Raw genomic sequence first — 26,217 nt, forward strand, 5'->3', positions numbered from 1 at the left:
GCTGCTGGCCTCACGTTCACATGCCATAGAGGTGGACGATCATCCAACCAGGCTGAAGGTATCGTGTGATCCCCCAGCCATTATAGCTGGTTTTTGCAAATGGATATCGCTACCTATCATAGCTCCCCAAGTGCAGGGTGGGCACCGGTCCCATACACTGGCCAAAATTTAATGAAAAAATTTCTTCCCCCATGAGGACTCGAAACAGCGCGCATTCCGTAACGCGAGTTCCAGACAGGATGCCACATTCTAAAAGGGCACAAGAGTAAACAGAATGCAGCTATTCAATCTGTCGCTTCTATAGTATTAGTAAGTCATTTAAGTATCTGTGCCAGTAAATGATGTTATCTTTGTTTAAAATATGTCCGTTCAAGGTTCCGTATGAAACTTTCGGCTAGGATGCTGAACAACTGAATGATGGCAAAGTGTGACTGGGACAACAATGCACATATTGGCGAAGTATGGTTGCTGCCAAGAAATGTACCTGGTAAGAAAAATGTAGCATCGAAAAAACATTGACTGATAATAACATTGATGAAATCCTATAGACCTCTTCATAAGTCGTACGTGACTCCTCAAATAACATCTAGTGCTACTATGAAGTCACGAACTGTGTCCCCTAGTTTATGGTGTATGGTAAATGCAAAGACAAGCAGCTGATTTAACCCGTTCAATTCCAAATCCTCTCTGTTATCCTGGACTTTCCTAATACATATTCTAGAGCGAAGTTAAAAAGTAAAGGTGATAGTGCATCTCCCTGCTTTAGCCCGCAGTGAATTGAAAAAGCGTCACACAGAAACTGGCCTATACGGACTCTGCTGTATGTTTCACTGAGACACATTTTAATTAATCGAACTAGTTTCTTGGGAATAAAAAATTCAGTAAGAATATTTCTCTCTTAACGGAGGAATATGTCTTTCTTTATAACTGTGAATAATTGATGTACTATTTATTACTACTGACATTTATTTATATAGTCTTTTCACAAATGTACGAATATGTGTTAATAATAAGTAAGAAGTTAGTCGGTTTAATATAGTAAAATAACTAACTTAATGAGAGCCATACCATTAATTAAATACTACAAAAAAAAAAAAAAGCGAAATTTTTCAGAAGAGTGTGTCTATATGCTAATAGCATCAGTAGAGTCGCCAGAAGCCTCTCTTTCCATGAGAAGATGCCGCATTTGCAAGTTTGAAAGAATCTTTCACTTTTACCGCAATACATGCATAAAATTTAATCGCCTGTAGAAAGTTTTCACACCTTTGACAATCTTTGTAAATATTCGACTTTGGGAATAAAAATAGAAGAGTAACTAACACAGTTCCATTCACATTTCAATGCCGATTGATGTTAATGGCTATCTTGTTAATAAAAGGGTTAAGTGCCAAGTATATATTTAGGATTCCCAAGTAGGTAGGCCTATTACATATAAATAAACGTATCTAATATTAGTGCCATTGATTACTGAACAGTGTTCAGAATTTCATTTAATTGCAGCATTTTATAGCACAAATATATGAATCGCTTTTTTAAGAAAGAACATAAGTCAATTTTTGGTAAACATCAGTTTGTGGCGGAGGTGTCTGTCTGACACATGAAAAGACTTTACATTTCTAATAAAGAAGCTCTGTCTCATCTTCTCTTTTCGTTTACTCATTTATGTAATGATATAACTCACCTTTCTTATTTATTTTCCCATCACAACTAAAAGAAGCCACTCATCATCTGAAAAAGCCCGCTATAGAATGAAGACTGCACGAATTATAACATCTAAATCCAGTAGCTCCGTAGATCTGCTGGCAGATGACTTCCAATGTCTGCGAACGTGGGTTCGGATCTCGTTGATGGCAGACTCAGACCAGTGGTGGGTAGAGCCAAAGTCCCTGTGGGCTATTCTCGAGGTTGTTCCATTTCCCTGAATACGCAGCACCATAGCATTCAGTAGAACCGTTGCTGTGGCACATAACACTGGATGACGTGTGTTGAAGCTAGGGGGGACAGACGCTCAAATCAATGCACATTATCTACGATATTAGCCTTTGACCCATTCCACAGTGCAGAAAAGAACCGAGACTACAGCTTAGAATTGCAGGTAAGTGCAATAATTAAGTAGCGGTATTCCTTAATATAGAAATAAATAGTTAAATTGGACGAAAATACATTATTATTATCATTATTATTATTATTATTATTATTATTATTATTATTATTATTTACCACACTATGTGTAACTTATATCCCAAGGAAATATGCATTATACAAATATTACAGTCTGGAGAATGTCTTTTCAGAATCTTCCTACAGTCAAAAATAAAAATCTTACCAAAGGTATACATTTCTCTGCAAGAAAAATTTATGGACACTTTATACCAAGCATGAACAAGATTATTCCCTTCACTTTTACGCTGTGACACAGAACAGGACGAAGAGCTTACAGATTTCATTATTTACCAGAAATTCATCCAAGAACACAGGCAGATGGTTCCAATAACAAGACACAGATTTATTTTATTGGGTTATTTTACGGCGCTGTATCAACATCTAGGTTATTTAGCGTCTGAATGATATGAAGGTGATAATGCTGGTGAAATGAGTCCGGGCTCCAGCACCGAAAGTTACCCAGCATTTGCTCGTATTGGGTTGAGGGAAAACCCCGGAAAAAACCTCAACCAGGTAACTTGCCCCGACCGGGATTCGAACCCGGGCCACCTGGTTGAAGACATAGAGGGGATAGCGTAATAACATTAATAACAATTTATTTACTAATATATTATGTGTTCCACAACAGCCAGGGGCCAATAATAATAAGTATGACATAAACTTATTTTATTATCATTAACATTAATGCGTTGACGGGAGTTATTAGCAAATAACAGGATAGCACAATAGATTAAATGAGACAACAATAACGACTAAGATAGAGTTTACAATTATATAAAAATAAGTCTCATTCACCGGTGTAAAATTTGACAGTTGTAAGAGACGTGTAGAATTTCCGTTGTAGGAAAGTTCACCTTCCACACAAAGAGGACAGCTGAAATTGAACACGATGAAAGTCACAAGTTGTCACTTTTATGTACGTTAAACAAACATTGGAATAAGGAATATAAACTGGTACATTTAAAATAATCAGTCAATTTATCTCATAGCTGTTCCTGGAGTCACTGGGCACAAATCATCAATATTGCGATACGAATCTTCTTTGGACACTTTCTTGTTTAATGAGTCACATTTCAATTTTGCTCTTATTACTGTGTCGAGCTTCGATCTTACTAATGCCGTATATTAGAAGAAGGAAAACAGTAATAATAATCTATCACATTTATCTTCTTCTTCTATGGCACGTCGGCCTGTTTTCGGGTCATGGCCTCCCCAGTTGCTCTCCACCAAACTTGTATATCCTGTGCTGAGACTCTCCAATTCCGGATTTTGAGGATTTGTAGTGCATCCTGACATACACCATCTTCCCACCGGCCTTCCTCCTCCGAAATCTCCTGAAAATACCTTCTTCGGGATTCGATGTTCTTCCATCCTAATTACATGACCTGCCCATTTGAGTCTCTTAATCCGACAAGGGTAGCTCGCCATACAAGCAGTATAGTTCGTAATTATATCTAATTCTCCATTCCCCTTGCACGCATACAGGTCCTTTCGAAAGAATCGATCTTTTCCACGGCTTTCTTTGAGAGGGTCCACGTTTCACTTCCATACGTCACTATACTCCGAATGAGTATTTCATACAGCATTATCTTTAATCTCTGGTTTATGTCCCTGTTTCTGAAGATGGGAAGTACTGAGAAATATGCTTTATTGGCAGTCTGCATTCTTGCTTGTATTTCTACCATTTCCTCATTTTTGTTGGTTAGATGTATGCGAAGATATTTAATTTCCTTCACTATCTCTACTTTGGATCCTTGCTGAACGAGCTGTTCTTCTGATATTTCCTTCTCCTAGCTTGTACCATTACCTTCGTCTTTTGTTCATTAATTTTAAGGCCAACCACGTAACCTTCTCTACTCAGATCTTCAAATATTTCTTCAACTGTCCGATATCAGATTTATGAAATAAAATAAAACTCTCTGTCCTTCAACGAGGGTGACCACAAGGATCCAGAAAACAAATATATATATGTATATATATATATAAAAGTTTGCAATGAAAATATATACAATAAAGTTCAAAAGAAAAAGTGAATCTCATGACTTGCACATCACGCAGTGTGTCGTTGCAAATGGTTTTTCAGCCGGTGAGACAAAGAGAATCTCTTACCACACACATCGCATCTGAATGGTTTTTCGCCTGTATGTAAGCGGGCGTGCCTCTTCATGTCTCCCGACAGATAGAAAGCCTTCTCACAGACGTCGCATTTGAAAGACTTCACGCCCGTATGCTTGCGGGCGTGGGACTTGAGGTACCCGGACTGCGAGAAGCACTTCCCACAGACATCGCACATATAAGGTTTCTCGCCAGTATGGAGACGTGCGTGGTTAGAGAGATGCCCCGACTGCGAGAAACCCTTGCCACAAACATCGCACTTGAACGGCTTGTCCCCAGAGTGCTTGCGAGAGTGAATTAACAGACTGCCCGACCTTGAAAAGCACTTCCCACAAATACCGCACTCGAATGGTTTCTCGCCCGTGTGATGCCGTTCGTGCACCCTGAGGCTCTCCAACTGCAAGAAGCACTTCCCACAAACGTCACACTTGAAGGGGTTTTCGCCCGTGTGCTGGCGGGCGTGGATTTTCAGATTTCCTGGCCGCGAGAAGCCCTTGCCACAAACGTCGCACGTGAAGGCTGTCCCACCCCTGTGCTGCAGGGCGTGGCTCTTCAGCCTCCGCAGAGTCGTGAAGCCTTGGCCACAGACGTCGCACTCGCAGCGAGTGTTCGCCGTGTGACGTCGTTCATGTGCGTGCAGGCTCGCCAGTTCGGTGAAAGACATGCTGCAAACCCTGCACATGAACGGCTTGTCGCTCGTGTGCTGACGTGAGTGCATTTCCAGAGCGTACTTTGATGCAAAACACTTATCGCACACATCGCACTTAAACGGTTTCACTAGAGCGTGTGTGTGCAAATGCCAGCAGGGAGACTGGCAAGCATTGCCACGGAATGAACGATCTCCTGTTTGCTCGCAAATTGAAGGAGTAAGTCTGCAGTCGCTAGGTTGCTCCTTCAAGTTGTCTTCTGTGAACAACTGGTCAGAATTTACTACATCAACGGGAATTCTGAAACCAGACTTCTCAAAGGACAGACTGCCAGATTGCGTAATACTGTCGCAGTGTGACGACACAGTAGTGACTGCCACGCTATAAAGAAAGCGTACAGATGTCATCAGAAATCAATACAATATGAAGAGTTTTGACATGTGTTATCAGGCGGCATGCATCCCCTGCCCTTGCAACATGATGTACACAATAAACTGTTTCGTGCAGTCAGTAACGCGAATCTTTGAAGTTTACGCAACACATCAAATTTTTTAATAAAATAATTTCAAGTTATTTGCTAGATTATTTTGTAATATGCACTGACACTTATCATTTAAAATAATTAAGTAACTAATTTAGACGGTAATGAATCCATATATATTTAAAATTGATTTAAAATAATGTTAAAGCTTCAAAGTCCCTTACTTAATTAAAAAGTGCAACAACAACAACAAAAATGACAGAGTCACTCAATTATCAACAATGATCACCACAAGCTACAGACCACAGCCTTCTATACTACCATTGCAAGCATTTCATGGGGTTGACTTATCAAATAAACGTGTCCAAATACACGCTGAATACAGTTCGAAAGGGCTGTGGTTTAGATTTACGAAGCAAACAGGTAGTACTCTTTGCTGTCAAGAAATATATAAACAAATTTTTATGGATCACATTTTTTCAATGACGGTATGTCATTTCATTAATGGTATATTTTCTGGCCATAGAAACCAGTGGCGGTATTTCATACCGGCATGTCTGATCGCGATCGTGAAAGAGCAGGTATTTGGTTGGGTTTCTTGCAGATTTGCTAGGTAAGTTTGGGCTTTCAATCTGAGACTCATTTCGCCTTCATTCATTTCTAAATCATCCATCCTCTTCAACAGTTTTTGGTCTATGTACTACCCCGACATCCATCTATTGGAGGAAGCTGCACAAGTCCCTGGAGGACAGAGGGGCTAAGTGGTGTGCAGCTGAATCGATATTCATACCAAGCAATGAATCACGATACCAACGGAATATAGGATGTAGTACACAGAGCGCACGTGGATTTCATCAATTTAAGAAAGTTTTAGAACTATCGGTGGGATGAATGAGAAATTTTGGAAAATTGAGTCGCGACCTCTGTTGCACCTGGGTGTTGTGTAACTGAAATGGCACCAAATAGTGAAACCCGATGCTTACAAGAATGTGGTTCTACGAACTTCAAACAATCGTCCATAATTAAAGGAAACTTGGCATAAAAAGTCTGCGGCAGTTTGGGCCGACATCTGTAGTGCCAGCTAACTAGCACGGAGGCATGAGTATTTTATTTAATGATGGTTACTCAGAATATGAAGATAACATAACAGAGAATAAGTTCATGCTCTAAAGAAACAGGCTCCAATCATACACAAAAACGAGATGACAGGGTCGGTACACGCTCTAAGGAGGATCACATTTCCAAAACAGACGATGATAACCAGCCAAATAAAGATGATGGGTAAGATAAAACATGTTCGTAAACAATACTGAAGAAAGCTACGAAATGATTAAGTGCACTGACATTGTAAAGTACATGGATAAAATTGAAGGCAGCAAACTACGGAAAAGAAAGAGTGTGATGGAGGTCAAGGGAAGGCAATCAAGTACAGCAGCAAGGGTCTCAAGTTACTACAACAATGGAGTGTACTGGCGACCTGAAGTGGATCAATAACCAGCAGCAGCAGCAGTGGTAATGGTTAGTGCTTCTATAAGTTATGGTCGAGATAAATTTATATATATATCTTAATCTCTTCTCCACTCCATGTACTGAACGTTTCATTTCAACAAAATACTTTTATAAGTATAAGACGAATAAGTGCTCTGACACATCACAAATTCACATACTGCATTATGATTCAACCGAGACAGTGAAACAAAGGACAAGGTGAAGAATCGCAAACGACTCACCTCTCAGCGAGAACTTCATCCTCCCCTATTTTTACTTCTTGCTTGAGTTCCTCTTTTACTACGACCTCTTCCTGCAAATGGAGAGTTAAAGACACAGATGGCGCACATTTATTCTAATATTAGTAAAACTAATAATAATAACAATAATAATAATAATAATAATAATAATAATAATAATAATGTAACTGCATAGTGGTCACATGTCCAGTCCATTAAATATTTAACCAAGGTATGTCTACTCCGATGCAGCTATCCTTCAAAGCTGTGTTAGTTTTTTTCATGCAGTTCTTCCATTGTCATTAAATTCCCATCTACCAATTGCAGCTCACTAATTCTGTAACATGGCGCTTCCAATCACAGCTTACTAATCTCACAATATGACTTCCCAAACTCTTGCCATACAAAGTGCTCAAAAAAACTTGAATTCTGTACTTTTCCTACGCAATTTTTTTAACTTTTTTTTTATTCAAATGCATTGCAAGCTAAGCTTTTTATTTTACTTAAGGATATTTTTCTAGATCTACACGCAAATTGAACGGGTTACATCAGCTGCTTGTTTATGTGGATGACGTGAATAAGTTAGGAGAAAATCCACAAACGATTAGGGAAAACACGGGAATTTTACTGGACGCAAGTAAAGAGATAGGTTTGGAAGTAAATTCCGAAAAGACAAAGTATATGATTATGTCTCGTGACCAAACATTATATGAAATGGAAAACTACAAATCGGAAATTTATCCTTTGAAGAGGAGGAAAAATTCAAATATATTGGAGAAATAGTAAGAAATACAAATAACACGCAGGAGGAAATTACACGCAGAATAAATGTGGGAAATGCCTGCTATTATTCTGTTGAGATGCTTTTGTCAACCAGTCTGCTCTCAAAAAGCTGAAAGTTAAAATTTATAAAACAGTCATATTACCGTTTGTTCTGTTTGGTTGTAAAACCTGGACTATCACTTTGAGAGAGAAACAGAGGTTAAGGATGTTTGAGAATAAGGTGCTTAGGAAAATATTTGGGGCAAAGAGGGATGAAGTTACAGCAGAATGGAGAAAGTTACACAACGCAGAACTGCACGCATTGTATTCTTCACCTGACATAATTAGGAACATTAAATCCAGACGTTTGATATGGGCAGGGCATGTAGCACGTATGGGCGAAATTAAAAAAATGCATATAGAGTGTTAGTTGCGAGACCGGAGGGAAAAAGACCTTAGAAGAGGCCTAGACGTAAATGGAAGGATAATATTAAAATGGATTTAAGGGAGGTGGGAGGTGGGTATGGGTAATTCAAGAAGCATTCTTTTTTATATAGCAAACAGCGTACCTACTCCGATGTAATGAAATATCACTACAACGAAGTAATTTCTAAGGTACCTAGGATTTCGTGATACAGGCGTTGTACTGTGCTTGCTTTCATCTTTCTTCGTTGCTAGGTAAGCATGATGATTCAAAGAATAACGTAACACACACCAAGATCCGTACACATTTTGGGTTTGTCTAAATTATGAAGATATCAAAAAGTACAAAAGTAGATCAACATATCAACTTAGAATGGTAATGTGATGTAGGCTGCAGCTAAGAACAGACTAGAACTCTTTGAGAAAAACAAAAATGCTTTCCGAAGATACAACACTGATGTTCCTTCTTTTCATACTGCCAGAGTAAGCATTGAAATTAAGTTCTCCAATTTGAAAATTATATACAATTCTACGTTAGGCCCTAGAAGAAAAAAATAATAATAATGAACTGTACAGTGTTTATAGTAATATCCCTATCTCACAGCAATGGAACTAAAGTGTTTGTGGCACAAAGAATTCATATTAAATGTCACAAACTAAGAAGAAAGAATAACACACATCGTAAATTGCACTTACTTCAACTTCACACTTCAACATGGGAAAATCACTTCGTTCAGTTCCCTCACACTTAATCCCTGCTGTGTGGTCAACGCACTCTGTCTTTATTCCAGTTGTCTGCAGATCGAATAAATTCTGTTCCTGGGGAAAACAGAGACATCACAAAAGAAAACTTGAATTTGATTTCCTGTATTATCAGCTCCACATTCGTTCTGTATCCGAGTAATTTTTTTCACTTCTTTAAAATGGTTGTTTTACGTCACTTTACCAACTGTTATGGTCATCTAGCGTCTAAGTGAGATGAAGGTGGAAGTCACTCAGCATTTGCTCTTAACAGGTTGAGAGAAAAATCCGGAAAACCTCCTCAACAAAGTAACTTGTCCCAAACAGGATTTGATACCGGGCCCACTCGCAGGCATGCTGCGCGTGATCACCAAATGGAATCGGATGTAAGATAATAATATTCTTACATTTGCTTTATAGCATAGAATAAAGAACATGTCCAATTCTTACGTTTAACAATAAAATGCAATACATATAAAATGCAAATATGAAATATGTACAGAATTAATACCTTAATAACAATAATATTTTATACAATGTAATATGTTTACCGTTTAATATTATTATAATATTTACACAGTACTGTGAAATGTCGAGAATTCATCTACAGAATAGAAAGTGTGAGATATTAAGTAATTTTTTAGTTTTGTCTTAAATAATGCAGGGTTTTGGCTATGATTCTTAATGTCTTCAGGAAGACTATTGAAATTTTTATTGCCATGTAACGCACTCCCCTTTGATAGCATGATAAATTTGATGATGGCGTATAAAAATCATTCTTTCTGCGGGTATTTATACTATATATGGCTGAGTTAGTTGGAAAATTTTCTTTATTACATAAGAGGAAATTTATTGTAGAGTATATGTATTGATTTGTTAAGGTTAGAATCTCTAATTTATTAAAAAATAATCTACATGATTCTCTAGCCTTTGCTCCAACTATTATTCTAATGGCTCTTTTTTGTAATAAGAATATATTTTTACTATCTACAGAATTTCCCCAAAATATTATTCCGTAGGACATAATGGAATGAAAATAGGCAAAATATATTGTCTTTAAGATACTGCTGTTTAGAAATTGTTGTAACGACCTAATTGCGAAGCATGCTGAGCTAAGTTTGGGGGTTATAAGTAACCACAGTGGCTGAGAAGAGACAATTCTACACTTCTATATGTAATGGAGTGCAATTAATATTACACTGGGTAGGAAATAGTCGCTACATTGTGTCTGTGATTTGGACAGCTTATTAACCAGCAGAATTTGAAGGCACACTCTTATCGAAACAAGTAGAGCATCGACAAAAAAAAAATGCGAATGTTTAATTAAAAATCACAGTCAATGTACCAATGTAATCTTTCAGTCGCAAATATGATCTACCCGTCCTTCTTCTCCACTACATTCAGCGTCACGGACACATCTGCCTGCCTGGGCCGGTTGTGAATGGTGAGGTCAGATCTACCTAACCGGGGCTACACATGGAGGCAGAAGGGAATGATCATGCACTGCATTCCTATTTGTTGGGTTATATTACAAGAGTGCGAAACTCTTGGGATTTTGCATGGCGTCCTGGATCAGAAAACAGCAACATTTCACAAGTTATTATTCCTCCTTTATGGAATTACAGACAGGGAATCCAATTTACTGCACGCACACGTGTAGGGAAGTAGATTTGTCACTGAATGTCCATAGCCATCGAGGAAACAGGCACAGGCACACGATACTGAACTATTTCGCGACATTTAAGGTTAAACGCATTACCGCGTTCCTTAAACACAGCACATTGTACGCTACACGGGCATGACTCAATATTAGTCCTCCAGTCTCCACCAGGATGGTTCGCCAGCTGCTGTGCAGTTGATGGCCAATACACGCAATCAGATTGCTGCATTTCAGGTATCAATAAATCTTTTGTAAATTTTACAACGTTCTATGAAAGACATCAGTTTGAATTTGGTTTACATTTAGATACATGCAATAAAATTTAGTTACTATTTGCTATTAAAACTTCCTTATTTCTCTCCCTCTATGAATTTAAGGAAACATAATTGAGCTTTTTAAATAGAATATGCCTCCACATTCGCTTACATTGGCTGGTGTTAAAGAGAAGCTACATCTGTTCCATGAGTATTCAACAACTCTGCTTACCAGGTATTCCACATCGAATCCAACGGCTTTGATGTTTCGAAACAGTTCGAAAACTCTTGTGTGGTCAGGAATTGAAAAAGAAACCCCGTATAACTTACTTTTATTTCTGCCAAAAAAATTGTTTTGAAATATGATTCAAAATTGAACAAATTAATATTATAGATTTATTAATTTGTCCTATTGAATAATATCTGTAATATTGACAATTAATATTTGAGGAGAAAAATTCGCTCCGGCGCCGGGGATCGAACCCGGCTCCTTGGTTCTAGTACCAAGCGCTCTAACCACTGAGCTACGTTCAATCCACAGTATCGGATCGAACCACTCTCCTGTAGTATTTTTTCCTTTGTGGCCTTACTCCATGTTGACATATTATAATTCTAGGGATTGTTACTCAAATTATTTAATTTTTCTGATGGTGCGAGTCCACAATATAGGAATAGAAAGAATTTCGTAAACACATACTACCATGAAAGGGATTTTTGGGTATCTGCAGAGTGGCATTTTTTTTGCACGGTAAATGACCTTGTGATGGCATTGGCAGCAGCAATAAAAGACTTGCTAGAGTCTACAGCGACTTCAACATCCCATCACAACACTCAAGGAATTGTGCGAATGGGCTGTGAGAGATATTAGTGGCATTTCCTTCGAATTCTTCGGCAATGGCGATAATCAAATAAAGAGTGAACTTTTCAGGAAAAAAAAACTAACAAAGCAATATAAAACAATATTCTGCCTCATACGAAGAGAAAGTAGTGGTACTTTGAACTGATCCTGCTCAGTCTGGATGTCTGCTAATGCACGACCCTGTGACTGATGTTCACCTATGCACTGGTCAGCTGCATGACATCTTCTTGGGTAAGTCAATTAATTTTATGTGAACTTCTCTGACGTCCAGCCTGAAATTTTGCACACATAAGTTACTGAAAATTAAATGGAGAATGCAGCTATATTTTTTTCATATTGTTTTACAGCAGCGAAATGCCTTACATTTTTCATTTCCAAGTATAGTTCACACACAAACTGCCATACTTTATCTATTTCAACGCCGTATGTGTCGAAAGCATGTTTAATTAGGTTTAAAACGAGCCGTGCCTAGAATGCTGCTCATACTACCATTACAATATGAGATATTAAAGTTAATATGAAACAATTTGCACATTTTTATGGAAAATTATATATATTTTTAACTATCAAATTCAAGGAGTTTGGGGATAATAAAAACAAGTGTGTGTGTGTATTGACTCACAGAATGTCTAAAAAAAGTTTCATAAAAAAAGGGTGACATGGAGGTCATTTTTCTCTTTAAACTATAAGAATTGACGTGGAATGGCTCATATACTCGTAGCTACTTAGTCATAAAAAATGTCGTTCCCAATTTATATACTTCTATAATTATGTAACACAAAAATACATATAGATATTCCTTAATATTTGGCTGTTTGTCATTCACCCATATGAAGACAGTTTAGTAGATCTGTGCTCAGCTACAGCAAGCTGGCCTACGCCACACCCACGATGACATCAAGATGAATTTTTTAATACATGGTTTATTCAATGATGCTCACAATTGCAGAGGTTATATCAGTGTCACCGGTGTGCCAGAATTTTGTCCCGCAGGAGATTTTTTTATATGCCAGTAAATTTACTGACATGATCCTGTCCCATTTAAGGACACTTAAATGCCATCGTCCTGGGCGGGGATCGAACCTGCAAACTCGAGCATAGAAGGCCAGAGCTATACCGACTATGTTACCCAGACCAACGACATGATGATGATGATGATGATGATGATGATGATGGTGGTGGTGAACATTTAATGAAGTCCTACAGAGTAAACGAAGCTACCACAGAATGTGCTTACTTCACATGGACCATGGGCTTGTCCAACAGAAATTATAAATTCAGGGGCAAGCCAGAAATCGTAACACAAATAATACAGAATAACATGGTTTATAAAAAAAAGAGATTTGAGAATAAGCATTCATTCTTATCACAGATTAAAGCAGCAGGCCTGATCAACACTGAAAGTTATGTGTAACAGAAACACGAATTTTCAATAATGAAGCAAATTTATGCCACGACTGTTAGTGAAATTTAATCAGATATGCTATGCAGTTGAATACTTACACCTTCCTGCTGAACATACATATAAAAAGCCTTCAGTTTACCTGCGATGAAGGCTTCTTTTCTTCTGCGTCTGTTCCTACAGCCAACGGATCCACCTCAAGCTCTGTCTTGATAACGTCCATGATAACTGGAAGAACTGACATTCATTTGCCTTCTCCAAAAAGGTTTATTGGGAATTATGTCGTAATTTTTCTGAAAATTGGAAAAATACAAGAAACTAATTATCTTCTACGTCAGAATGAGGTAAACCTTAGTCTTCATTACACCACTGTGCGATGATTGTGTTAACAAGTTCAGGTTCTTAAGCTGATATCACAAATGTTCATAGTTCTTATCAACTCTTTGCAATGGAATCACGTTCACTTGACAATGACAGGATAATAAGCCAACTGAGAATTAATTTACTCGGAGGGAATTTTTGTACGACTCTACAGATCTAGGTGCTTAGGTGCACAAAGCTGTTTATACTCTATGTCCGTATCTTATCCTGAAAACATTCCAAAATGGACTAAATGCACTTATTCCCTGGTTTGTTGCAATGATTCGATGTGCGGCTACAGAATTGAACGTCATCCTCTTACTGAATCCTCAAACAGAAGCTTCAGAGTTATGGCGCCACATGTATGGGTCTATGGCTCACTCAATCGACGTAAAAGACATTTATGATAAACATAGTTACTTATTAGACAATATTCACTATGAAGAATCCAGATGGTTAATCCGCTGAGCTGCTACTATCAGAGCAAGCTATATACACTAGAGCTAATATGCTTATTGTCCTATGTAATATATATATACGAAATGCGAAAAGCCTGAAATCCCTTAAGGGCAACGGCCTCCTACAGGAGTGTAGGGTGAGCTGAAGGTCTGCTACACTTGGGGAGCCACTGTACTTATACACTAAACACACAAACAAACTATACCAACTAAACACGAAATACTATACAGACTAAACACATTTAATATATCACAAAATATACACTGGACGTACCAAATATAACTATTATGAAAGTTGCCATTTTTTCTTTCTCGAATTGCGACCCACTTCCACTAGATGGCTATCAATACAAGAAGCAGGGCCGGCAATACATGCAAACGAAATTATACTAAATGTGAGGAATGTTACGACAGATGTGTAATATTATGTTACAGGTTATGTTAGGTTAGATTAGGTGTGTATTGTGTGACAGGTTAGATTAGGCTTGATTAGGTGTGTAGTAGAGAGGTTAGGTTAGGTTTGATTAATGTGTAGTATTATTACTAATGTTGGCGACACTGAAACCCACTGTTACATTATATGTGGCTATATTGTTCATTCATTCGCGACGATTTTGGTGCATAAGTAAGGTACGTATTAAGGGCGGGTACGATGGGCTTACTGCTCTCCCAGTGATCACATCATTCATCTTGACGGCATAATAAAAGCCTAAACTAACCTAACCTAACCTAACCTAAGTGCGTCGGTGTCTGTTCCAAAATCGGCGGAGCGATGAGTGACTTCCGCCGGTTTTGGAATAGACACCGACGCACTTGAACTGCCAACATAGAAAACAAAAAATCAGTCAATTTCTTTCACCTTCATCTTGTCGGGATAATAAAAGCCTAAACTAAACTAAACTAACCTAACCTAACCTGAGTGCGTCGGTGTCTGTTCCAAAATCGGCGGAAGTCGCTCAACGCTCGTATAACCAGTTTTCGTTCAGTGGACGGTGGATACTCTACATTGACCCCAAAGCAGCACACATACACATACACATACACACACAAACAAACATTTCAAGAATCAGTCGTGAATATATGTATAGAAATCTTCCACAGAACTACATACCATTAACTACAATCCGTAAGTCATGAAAGACCAATATCAATAATGAATAAGGATCAAAGTTGCCGTGGAACGCAAAGGCTATTGACAGTATATTGAGGTTAAATACTCAATACTGTCAATATACGGGGTGAGTTTTAAGTCCACCGACAAACATCAGGGGGTTATTCCTGACTGAAAATGGAGCACAAAAGTTCATATCAAAGTGTGTCTGAAAATGTATAGTTTCCACTGACGACATTTTCTCATTAGAGCTCGAGTAGACGAGAAACCTTATGTTAAAGAGTCGATTGGACCCAATATCGAGTAATGGGCTTTGGGTACACGGTGCCGTTTGTGTCTGGTGTAACAAACAAAATACATCAGCTGCTTGTTTATGCGGATGACGTGAATATGTTAGGAGAAAATACACAAATGATTAGGGAATATACGGGGATTTTACTTGAAGCAAGTAAAGCGATAGGTTCGGAAATAAATCCCGAAAATACAAAGTACATGATTATGTCTCGTGACCAAAATATTGTACGAAATGGAAATATAGAAATTGAAAATTAATCCTTTGAAGAGGTGGAAAAATTCAAATATCTTGGAGCAATAGTAACAAATATGAGACTCGGGAGGAAATTAAACATAGAATGAATATGGGAAATGGCTGTTATTATTCGGTTGAGAAGCTTTTATCATCCAGTCTGGTATCAAAAAATCTGAAAGTTAGAATTTATAAATCTGTTATATTACCGGTTGTTCTTTATGGCTGTGAAACTTGGACTCTTACTTTGAGATAGGAACATAGGTTAAGGGTGTTTGAGAATAAGGTGCTTAGGAAAATATTTGGGGCTAAGAGGGATGAAGTTGCAGGAGAATGGAGAAAGTTACACAACACAGAACTGCACGCATTGTATTCTTCACCTGACATAATTAGGAACATTAAATCCAGACGTTTGAGATGGACAGGGCATGTAGCACGTATGGGCGAATCCAGAAATGTATATGGAGTGTTAGTTGGGAGGCCAGAGGGAGAAAGACCTTTGGGGAGGCCGAGACATAGATGGGAGGATAATATTAAAAGGGATTTGAGGGAGATGGGATATGATGGTTGAGAGTGGATTAATCTTGCTCAGGATAGGGACCAATGGCGGGCTCATGTGAGGGCGGCAATGAACCTCCAGGTTCCTTAAAAGCCAGTAAGTAAGTAAGAAGCAGAATTACATACTTTATGTAAAACGACATTTGGACTTAGTCGTGCTACACAGCCAGCATATTCAGAACATAGCAAACGTACTACATAAGATGTGCCTAAGGATAAAAAATATTATGGAAATGCGAAATTCAGAGCGAATACATTGTCCCGTAACTAGCTCTTCTATTGAAGCAGGTGACATATATTTCACTAAAGCACTAATTAATACCCCAGTTAGCATATACTGATTCCAGGGTGTTATTTAACAGATGTATTGTGGGTGCAATGCAGCAACCTACACTGAACATTTAGCCCGCACAGAAAATGTCACAAGTTGATCTTACACAACAGTCGAATATCCGCTCTAAGTTCCTGATTATCAGTCTAACTGACTAACTCATTCATCTCTCGTTAGGGCTGCCAAACCAACTTTCAGACTAAATTCTGATATTTTGCGTGTTATTTGTCATGGGGCATTACAACCATTAATATTTTACTATGCTCCGGCTATCCAAAGCATCTTAAAAATGTGCTCAGAAAAAAATACTGCTGATTTGTGGTGGATTCATTTAACAATGTAATACTATTTAAGATCAACGTAACTTACAGAGATTAAGCAGTGTATGGAGGACTGTTTGCGAATTCCGCGGAAGGCTAGTTGAACATTTCGATGCCAGGTAGTAAACAATTATGTCCAAAAGGTATTATGGATATCAACACACTGCCTACTCACAAATAATGTTTGATATCTCAACAACTATTTGAGTTGATTAAAAAAACAAAAGGAAAAGTGGTTGAATTGTCTAAGATTTCACAAAATTTTATTGGAACTCTTTATAACATAACATAACAGGTATAAATATAATCATCATCAAACAAGTGGTAGTCTGAAGCTGCATATACATGCAATCTGCGAGGAATACTGAAAGAATCAAGTTTAGAACGCGTTCAATTAAGATGCATGAAGATTTTGTGTCTACATGGTGCGCCGTTTTGAACATCATCTTCACTACGTAAGCAAATATTTTAATGAAAATTAAATATCAATCTTGCATTCATTGCTTGACTGTAGATGCAATTTGAAAATAGTCCGATGCAAGCAGCAGATGGATCTGAATGCAATATGACAATATAATGGCATACAACGTGCCTATTAGGAAGGAAAATGAAGAATTGGGATGTCAATATGGTAAAATAAAAACTTGAACAAACTATTGAAGCGCTTCTCACCACAGAGAAATCTTTATTATAAACACATTCTGACGTATACAGCCGACAAATACCTTCACAAAACTTCCCATCTTGCCCGCCAATATAGGAACAATTCCTTGCAGACGTCCTAGCGCGAGTGCGCAAGCACATGCCGCATGAAAGGAGCTTTTCCTGAAAACAATTTGCCACATTCATCGCACTTGAACTTGTGATCATTCGAGTGCGTGCGTAGATGTGCCCTGAACGCGCCGGGGTGTGAGAAGCATCTGCCGCAGACAGAGCATTTGAACGGCTTCTCGCCCGTGTGCGATCGTGAGTGGATTGTTAGCGTATCCGATCGCGTGAAACACTTCCCACAGACAGAACATTTGAACGGCTTCTCGCCAGAATGCGTACGCGCGTGAACTGTAAGAGCGCCAGAATGTATAAAGCATTTCCCACACACATCGCACTTAAACGGCTTCTCGCCAGAATGCCTGCGTGCGTGATGCGTGAGAGAGCCGGACTTGGAGAAACACTCGCCGCACACATCGCACCTGAACGGCTTGTCGCCGGAGTGCGTGCGTTCGTGATCCGTGAGGGCGCCCATCTGGGCAAAACATTTGCCGCACGCATCGCACTTGAAGGGCTTGTCGCCGGAGTGCGTGCGAGCGTGGACTGTGAGAGCTACCAAGCGGGAGAAGCACTTGCCACAGCCCTCACATTTGAAGGGCTTCTCGCCGGTGTGCGTGCGCGCGTGGACCTTGAGTGCGTGCGACTGCAAGAAGCACTTGCCGCATTCGTCGCACTTGTACTTGCGCTCGGCGGTGTGCGTGCGCAGGTGTCGTTTGTACTTGAGGCGCGTCTGAAACAGCTTGCCACAAATATCGCACTCACTGAGGGGTTGTGATGAGGAACTGTTCTGGCTCTCGAGGAAATGATCGTAAATCTGGGGTTGAGGTGAACTTTCTCTGACAGGATTCCCAGATCTTGCGCACTTCATCTGCGGCGTTTCGTTCCAGTCTGTGTGGAGGGCGCTGTAATCAAGACATCGCGTGTGAGGACTGCAGCTACGATGTCACAAGTCAGATCATCGGATTGAAGGAAGTAATTGGAAACGTAAAGGAAAATTATGACCGCCACCAACAAACTGCACATGAGGCAATTGCTTTTTGCTGCTATCTCAATGCATGGTTAGGCAAACGGCTAGGGCGTCGGAATTTGTGCAAGACAATGTCAGTGGGAGTCACTATATTGCTAAGGTGTATACAGTGCATCAAGGGCAAAGAGCCTACAGATAGAGATGGCCGATATTTCACAAACCGATATTTTGTCACAGATAAACCTGTGACTGATGACGCGAAATATCTGTGACAAAATATCGCTATCGAAATCTGCTCCGTATTCAGTACTCTGTGACTGATATTTTCCCCTCTACATCGTAGGTTTGCGCGTGCGCATGATACAATAACAGCAATCTGGCGGTAGTTTCTCCATCTTATTATAAATGATGTAGTTATTACACGATTTAAATAACAACACAATTGGTTACCAGTACTTAATCTTGTGTAAAATCCTGTCTGAACAATTGTTTTGTTTTGTAATTATTTTCCAATCTTTTTCCGAATACTTATGTTTCGTTAATTTTTATTCTATGACTCAATATTATAATGTTAATGCACGACTTAAAATAATTTATCCATTATTTTATATACAATAAAAAGGATCAATTTTTAAAACGATTAGGATAATCATATAACCTCAATTTCTCCATACCCAACTACAGTTAAAAATGATCAACTGATTCAATATCTATAATATAACCTCTTGGTACATGAGGTTAACTTCTGACATGTTACTGTTCAGGTAGGTAAGTATTTATTTGTTAATGGTACATGTACATAATTTCTTTGTTGGATTTTCCCTTATAAATCACTGATGTGTGGCATGTATAGAGAAATCGTGTTCACATTGCACTGCTCTTCAATATTTCCTGTTAATTTTTATCAGTGTGACAAAATATCGGTGTAATTCATGCTACGTATCGATATAAAATATCAGTGTGACAAAATCACCGATAAAAGTCACAGATATTTGTCACAGTCACAGTTGTCACAGATACTTGAAAATATCGTTTAAGCTCATCTCCACCTACAGGCATGGATGCTGTGTGAAAGATGCAAAGCCAAATAGAAGTACCGCTATTGGTAAATAAAGAAAAATAATGTTGGACTGCTCTCAATAAGAACAAACATTTTTATTTACTTCCTGTCGTTTTCTCTTCAACAAGTAGGCTCAATTGATAACAACTGCAAAAAAACTCATAGATGGTGACGTCATAAGAAAAGATCCTTATTAAATCGATGACCCATAACACGATGTCTAGCTACTGCATTGAATACGATAATCTAGGCATATTCAGCTATAGAAAGATTATTGACTGCCACAAACTAGTCCCACCCAGTGGCTACTCCGGCACACCGCTGCAAAGTGTAAGAAACAATCTACATGATAAACTGAACTTATTATTGTTGTAAATGAGTTCCTCAAACTCAAAGTTCTGGAATGGGAGTCTATCTCCATTACTTTCCAAAGATGGCAGCTAGACTGGATACATGGACGATGGAATCGTTTTGGGAGTGTTTAAATTTATTTTTATGTGGTAAATGGAGCTGTCTTCAATGGGCGCAAAACTATCAGATGTTCTCATTTTACAATATCGTGTGATCTTCCTTCAACTGTCGACATTTGCTAAACCAGAAGCGTTCAATTTACTGAAATAATCCGTAATGCAGATCATACTCTCTGTCATGTTGATGTACTAGCCTATAATAGGTAAGACCTGCTGACATCATTTTGTTTGTGAGAAAAATAATACTATCGAGTTAAGTAATTATCGAGAGTAGGCATTAAATGTCGGACTGCAAAGACAGTTCCAGGGGAACGCTGTCGTCATCATTTCGCACCATTAATATCTCTGCAAGAGAACATTCGTGTTACCAACCTAAGACAAGATTGAAAGATGTTACTGCAAGTGCCAAATACACAAGAAGCTGTGTACCCAATCTACTTTCACACTACAATATTATGTAAAAGGTTCTGCTACTATGCAACAAATTCGAACTAGTACAAATTCCAATTCTTTGCTGATCTTATGGTACAGTTTCTTCAACAAAAGGCAAAGTCTAGTTCTATTGGCCAACCACTCAAACCCATGTCGTTTGTTGTTGCATATGTACACGTTGTGAGGTGCTGCCTACATTTCATTTTTATATTTTAAAGCTGCCAGACAGTCACTAGCTCTCCCTTCTTACATAAGTAGGCGGTGCTGATCACATCTGGTAGTTGTAAAACTTCAACAGCCAGAGCTAGGAGGGCAGCCAGCCACGCTGCCCCTGTCGAATTTCAGCATCTCGCAGTGACTCCCTTCTACCGAACTATTTTGCTTTTACATGCCAGAGACCATCATAGCTATCTCCCACTCCACTGCCTGGCGTGACATCAGTAGTCACATGACAGAGTAGAGCCTTGACTCGAGAATAAAAGGGGCTGGCAAGCGAGTGTCCCTACCTTTCATCCCTTGTAACAGATTCCCCGTGTTCACCTGGCTTGCTCGACTAATGTCTCTCCTTCGAACCCCTCTGCTGTCAAAATACTCGCGAAGTCAATGTCGTTCACACAAGAGTTACCCGCTTCCCCGCTCCTGGTGTCGAAGCTAGGCTCGTTTCATCCATCACACCCATGGAGCTTGTTCTCACTAAGCACAGCTAGTTGATCAGAGAACTAACCTCGAACCCAGTTCCATCTACTTCATCGTAACTCTTCACATATCGACGTCTCAAAACGAATTTCTAATTACCAATTTCTATCGTGACTCTCCCATTTCCCCTACTCTATAACCAGAGAAAAACATGTAATATTTCTCCTGTTATTTTCACTAAACTAATATTGTTAAAACAGTCTTCCTTTTCTTCACTATAATAACACATCTAGGCCTCGGCACATGACTCCCGTTTCCCCTCTCCCCATAGAAAGCAATGTGTCTAGTGAACGTCACTCACCTCTCAGTCTCCTCTGTTGTCACATCCAGTTCATCCTCCTGTTTCACCTCAACCGAGTCAAATGTCTCTTCCTGAAAATAATAAATATGATTGACAATGGCAGATTCAAGAGCTCTGAACCACTGAAATATAACACTCACCGTTTTTACGTCTCACATGCATGATACTCCATATTGTAGCAGAGAGCAACTTGAACGACGTCACCATCAATTGTAATCTAAAGTTGAAGTAATAAAACTGTGTACAAGTTTACACACACGCATCATTAACTGATGATACAAGTTAAATTTTAGAGTGTATGTTAGATGCCTAAAACCCGAGTTATGTTAATGAAGTGCAATAACAGATACTTCTGAACAGCGTTCAGTGGCACAACGCATTCTGTCCCTTTGCCTGTAATCCTATGTAACATTGGTGCGTTGATTTTTCCGACCTCATCTATAGCATCTCACAATTATATCTACAAAACTTGTGTATAGAAAGTACTGACTGATATTGTCAGACACTACTCCGAAATTCAGATAAGACACAGTTCATTTCTATATGTAAAAAATTCACTAGTTATGCGAAATATCATTTGCTACTGTAGTAGCGTGAGACAGCAAGAATGTTACCCATGAGAGCTGTGATCTGCTGGGCAGATGGTGCTACCAGTCGGTCCCTTAGATCTGACCCTCTGTATGCAATTTCATCTTCATTTAAGGACAACAGCAAGGAAGGAGTATGTTGTTTTATATTTACTCATTCTCTGTCTGGTGGTAGAAATATTAATACATTCTATATTGTAAATTTTGGAATAAATTCTGTTAGACAGAAAGTGCGATTCATAAACATCGAAGAGCAACCTAACCTAAGAAATTTCACGTTCGAAAGACAGAAGGAAAATTCGTTACACGTCTTTCGGAACAAAGACAGAATAATGATTACAAACTATTAGAACAAAATTAAATGACGACGTGAGTATATCATGCTCCATTATTAACTAGGTGTAAAGAATGCTGCTTTTCAAGACAATGCATCCGACTGCATAGTTATGAAGTTGGCTCTCAATCGATAATCAAAAGGAAAGTTCTCATCAAATAAAGCAGTAGTACGACCAACATGAATCATTTTATTCTTAGAAGTGCTTTGTGCCCATTATTCTGCTGAATGTGTAAGTTGAGTTCATCCTCCACACACATAATGGGTATGAACGAAATTAAGTGATTAGAACGAAACTAAATATTAATGAGAAACAATTAATAATCCTAAAGGCCCAATCATGTCATTCAAAGCACTGTTACTTGAGATTTTTAAGATTATTTCTAGAACTGTGATAAATTTCACCCACCTCTGGTTCACACTTCACCGCACAAAACGTGAATGGCTCTGCTGTTTCGTCAATATTCACTTCACACTTGAAAGCACAGCTGAAGTCCTTGCTCTCCACTGCTGGTGTCCCTTCCTGCGGAATGCGAATTTCTAAGTCATTACTGTACTCAACTCTGAGTCTGCATGCTAAACTGAGTCCCATAACAAGAACAATACATCAGCAACTAGCAAGCCATTTAATGCAATCACACATTGAAGCTGAAGCAACTCATATAAGATAAGAAGTAACACACAAGTCAAGAGGCTGTATGGAGGATACCGGTAGGTATGTTTGACGCATCTCTTAATGTTAGAGCTGTTCACAATACATCATGTTGAATGTTGTTTACACGATATATACTAAGGAAATTATTTAAAACGCAGCGAAATGAGATAATGAAATTCCGATTGATGATGACATGACAAAAGCACACAATTAACATTGTAATTAGAAAATTCTATTCTATTTCCCACATACAACACATATTTGATATATAACACACCACGGAAACCTTTTTTAGAAATTGTATTTTGAATATGACTGTAGTGTAGACAAATAAATATACCTATTGTCTTTCAAATATATTTTTATACACAAAGATAAAAGATAATCATATCCTCATATATTTCCTCCCTGTGTACGTGAATGTGTAAAATCACATCTCACGAAATTACACGGTTTAAGTAATAGCACAAGTAGGTAAATAACAAATTTGCAACATCGGGAAACAAACTTCAAGCCGCGAGAACTGCAATTACAAGCTGGCTATTGTGTGCCTCTCTCATCCAGTATATATATATATATATATATATATATATATATATATATATATATAACTATTTGGTAGGGTGAACTGTTAGTTAAACATCAGAAACCATAATCTGAAATTTTTTGACATAAACACGTCCATACCGAAGGGTCACTATGCTTAACAAATAAATGTAATAGAAGATGTAAGAGATGAACCTGGACATATTGCATACAAAATATACGAGTATATGTTGGTATTTTATTTTACATTATTTTTATTTTAGATTAATAAACTAATATCTGTAATTTTTAAGCGAGTTTTATGTGTAACATTGCAGGTATCTCATGGATTTACCAACAGTCCACCTCACTGTGTGCGCCTGTTTCTCTGATATTAGCCTAAAAGAAATGGGCCACAGTTGTCCATCGTTCTTTCAAAAATTTATTTTCCGTGAAAATATTAACCCACACAATGTAAAGTACTGAAAATCAGCTTTAATGCAAATCCGTGTATTGTTGCTACTAAAATTTACTTTCCACGTGTTGGTCCAGTCAAAGACAAGAATTTTTAAAAATAGTTTCCGTTATTTCTAAATGAAACAAATGTCAGATTGGAACAGATGCATTATAGGACCCACCCTAAGTATAAAAATATGCAAAGCCACAAAAAAAGGTCAACGGAAGTAGCGTTTCGATCAATTAAATGATCGATATATATTGTTTTCATTATGTTGCCAACCAATCAATATTGTTGTAAATTAGTTTGATCATAATCATGGCGGCAATTTCGAATGCTATAGTTAAATATAAAAAAGATGTGGATCGAATTCTCCCTCTTGATTTAAAATGTAGGCCTCGAAATGGAAATTATGGAATTATAAATAAGTTGTAAACTTTTTAGCTGCTTGATCCATGAATAAAGACATATAGACTATGTTTATGTTTTTTTTTATGTGAATGTGGTTTACTTAGGAGTGAAATGTTTTGCGAAACATGTAAACCTGGGATGAGACTGAAGAAATTTAAAAGTAAACGAGATGAACTCCTGTGGAGATGTCATTGGAAATTACAAGGTATTAAATGATAGACAAAACGCCGTAGCGTAGCACTTTGTGAAATCACTCAAATAACGGAGAAGATGAAATGGAACATATCCAGTGAGGTCCATGGTAAAATGCTAATTTTATACCAATTTCGTTTTTAATTCTTTGGTCCAGGAAAAATACTAGTAAAAATGTGTTTTTGTGAAAGACTAGTATTTTCCCTGGACCAAAAATGCAGTATAAATGGAGTAGAATTAGTATTTGATAATATATCATAAAGATGACTAATATGAACTTAATTTTATTGTTGTATTAATACCAATGTTGTATTGTTTGAAAGTTTCATGTTACTGTGTTTAAAGTTTAGCTTTGGTTTGTTTCTTTAACTTTATTTTGAATAAAATTTAATATATTGTATAACAAAGGTGGCTAATATGATCTTAATTTCATTGTTGTTGGTTTTATTAAATTATACATGTTTATAGTACTATGTATTTAGTTTTGTTAAGATGGCATACTTGATATAATAATCGAAAATATACAATATATAATCGATACTATGGAATACTCGGAGTGGGTCCTATAATGCATCTGTTCCGTCAGATTTCGGTGAGTTCAGCCTCCCTGCTCCATGCACTGCTAATTAGCACGATTTTTAAAATATGTTCAAAGCACACAATCTGAAATAGGACTCAACATAATAATGAAACTTCCAGAATGCGACACACCATTTCAAGTTCAAGGATATCAGCTCAGAATAAATTAGTACGTGAAAATACAGAACGTGCCTTGGCACAATTCACCTCTAATAAGGTTTTATACAGACGGTGGCGTTGTCAAGAATGATATAGATTGCACAGGCCTAACGCCTAAGTCGTCGAGTTGGGTGTGATATCCATCATAGTTTGCGAAGTATTCAATATTTACTCCGTACATGGATCTCCCATATTGAGCACGCAGAGATCTAACAACCAAAAATTCTAGAAGTTCAAATTTTTCCACATGAAAAATTAGTAATATACAGGATTCACAATTATCATATAAAAGTCCACTGTCCCACTTCTAGTCAAGGACTGACGGAAGAAAATTAGCATCACTTGTACAATTTTATCATTACCTGCTATCTGTTTCCGTCTAAATAATTAGGCCTACATTCAATTTAAATTCATTTACACATTTAAATGTCGTTGTATTGTGTTTCTGCTTCTCATGACAGTAAAGTCAGCTACAACAATTTAAATATCTTGATGCTGAGGGGAAAGAATTCTACGATGGAAAAGGATGTCCCTCCTTGGTAGATCTAAAATCTGGCAACTCTGGTAATTTGTAGGAGAGAGTAAAAAAGTTGGTAAAAAAAAACTATCTTACATCTGATGAAGCATCTGCCTCTTCTTTAACTGCGCCATCACAAGGCTCTACAGGCCATGGTTCGACCTCAGGTTCCGTCTTGATAACATCCATTACAACTGAAACAACACCGT

General features: G+C 38.0%; 2 protein-coding genes across 3 annotated transcripts in view; both read right to left on the reverse strand.

The window, feature by feature from the left end:
- Positions 1-2,787: 2,787 nt before the first annotated feature.
- On the reverse strand, positions 2,788-15,254 carry LOC138695733 (zinc finger protein 234-like). 2 transcript variants are annotated; one of them, XM_069819874.1, is made up of 5 exons: positions 15,164-15,254; positions 13,377-13,527; positions 9,015-9,137; positions 7,137-7,207; positions 2,788-5,306 (listed from the first exon to the last, which is right to left on the reverse strand). In XM_069819874.1, the coding sequence occupies exons 2-5, from the start codon at positions 13,476-13,478 to the stop codon at positions 4,214-4,216; spliced, it is 1,389 nt and encodes a 462-aa protein (XP_069675975.1). In that variant the 5' UTR covers positions 13,479-13,527; positions 15,164-15,254; the 3' UTR covers positions 2,788-4,213. The 2 variants fall into 2 exon arrangements, with proteins under 2 accessions (XP_069675975.1, XP_069675974.1); XM_069819873.1 differs by lacking the exon at positions 15,164-15,254 and adding an exon at positions 14,968-15,095.
- Positions 15,255-17,551: 2,297 nt separating this feature from the next.
- LOC138695737 (zinc finger protein OZF-like) overlaps positions 17,552-26,217 on the reverse strand; it is a 9,156-nt gene continuing 490 nt past the window's right edge. Inside the window, exons 2-5 of the mRNA XM_069819879.1 lie at positions 26,105-26,202; positions 22,923-23,036; positions 21,593-21,663; positions 17,552-18,568 (exon numbers count right to left, since the gene is read on the reverse strand). Of these exons, the coding sequence (XP_069675980.1) occupies positions 17,680-18,568; positions 21,593-21,663; positions 22,923-23,036; positions 26,105-26,197 (1,167 nt within the window). The 5' untranslated portion in view covers positions 26,198-26,202 and the 3' untranslated portion in view covers positions 17,552-17,679. The remainder of the gene's footprint in view (positions 18,569-21,592; positions 21,664-22,922; positions 23,037-26,104; positions 26,203-26,217) is intronic.

Source organism: Periplaneta americana, chromosome 3 (genome assembly GCF_040183065.1).
Source record: "Periplaneta americana isolate PAMFEO1 chromosome 3, P.americana_PAMFEO1_priV1, whole genome shotgun sequence".
Classification (NCBI taxonomy): Eukaryota; Metazoa; Arthropoda; class Insecta; order Blattodea; family Blattidae; genus Periplaneta; species Periplaneta americana.

What these genes read in the sequence shown, in the direction of transcription:
- LOC138695733 (XM_069819874.1), bottom strand. Translation starts at nt 13,478, where the DNA reads ATGTCAGTTCTTCCAGTTATCATGGACGTTATCAAGACAGAGCTTGAG. An exon ending in AAAAGAAGCCTTCATCGCAG is followed by an intron (nt 9,138 to 13,376) that starts GTAAACTGAAGG and finishes TGTTTTCCCCAG; the next exon opens with GAACAGAATTTATTCGATCT. An exon ending in TGTTGAAGTGTGAAGTTGAA is followed by an intron (nt 7,208 to 9,014) that starts GTAAGTGCAATT and finishes CTCCATTTGCAG; the next exon opens with GAAGAGGTCGTAGTAAAAGA.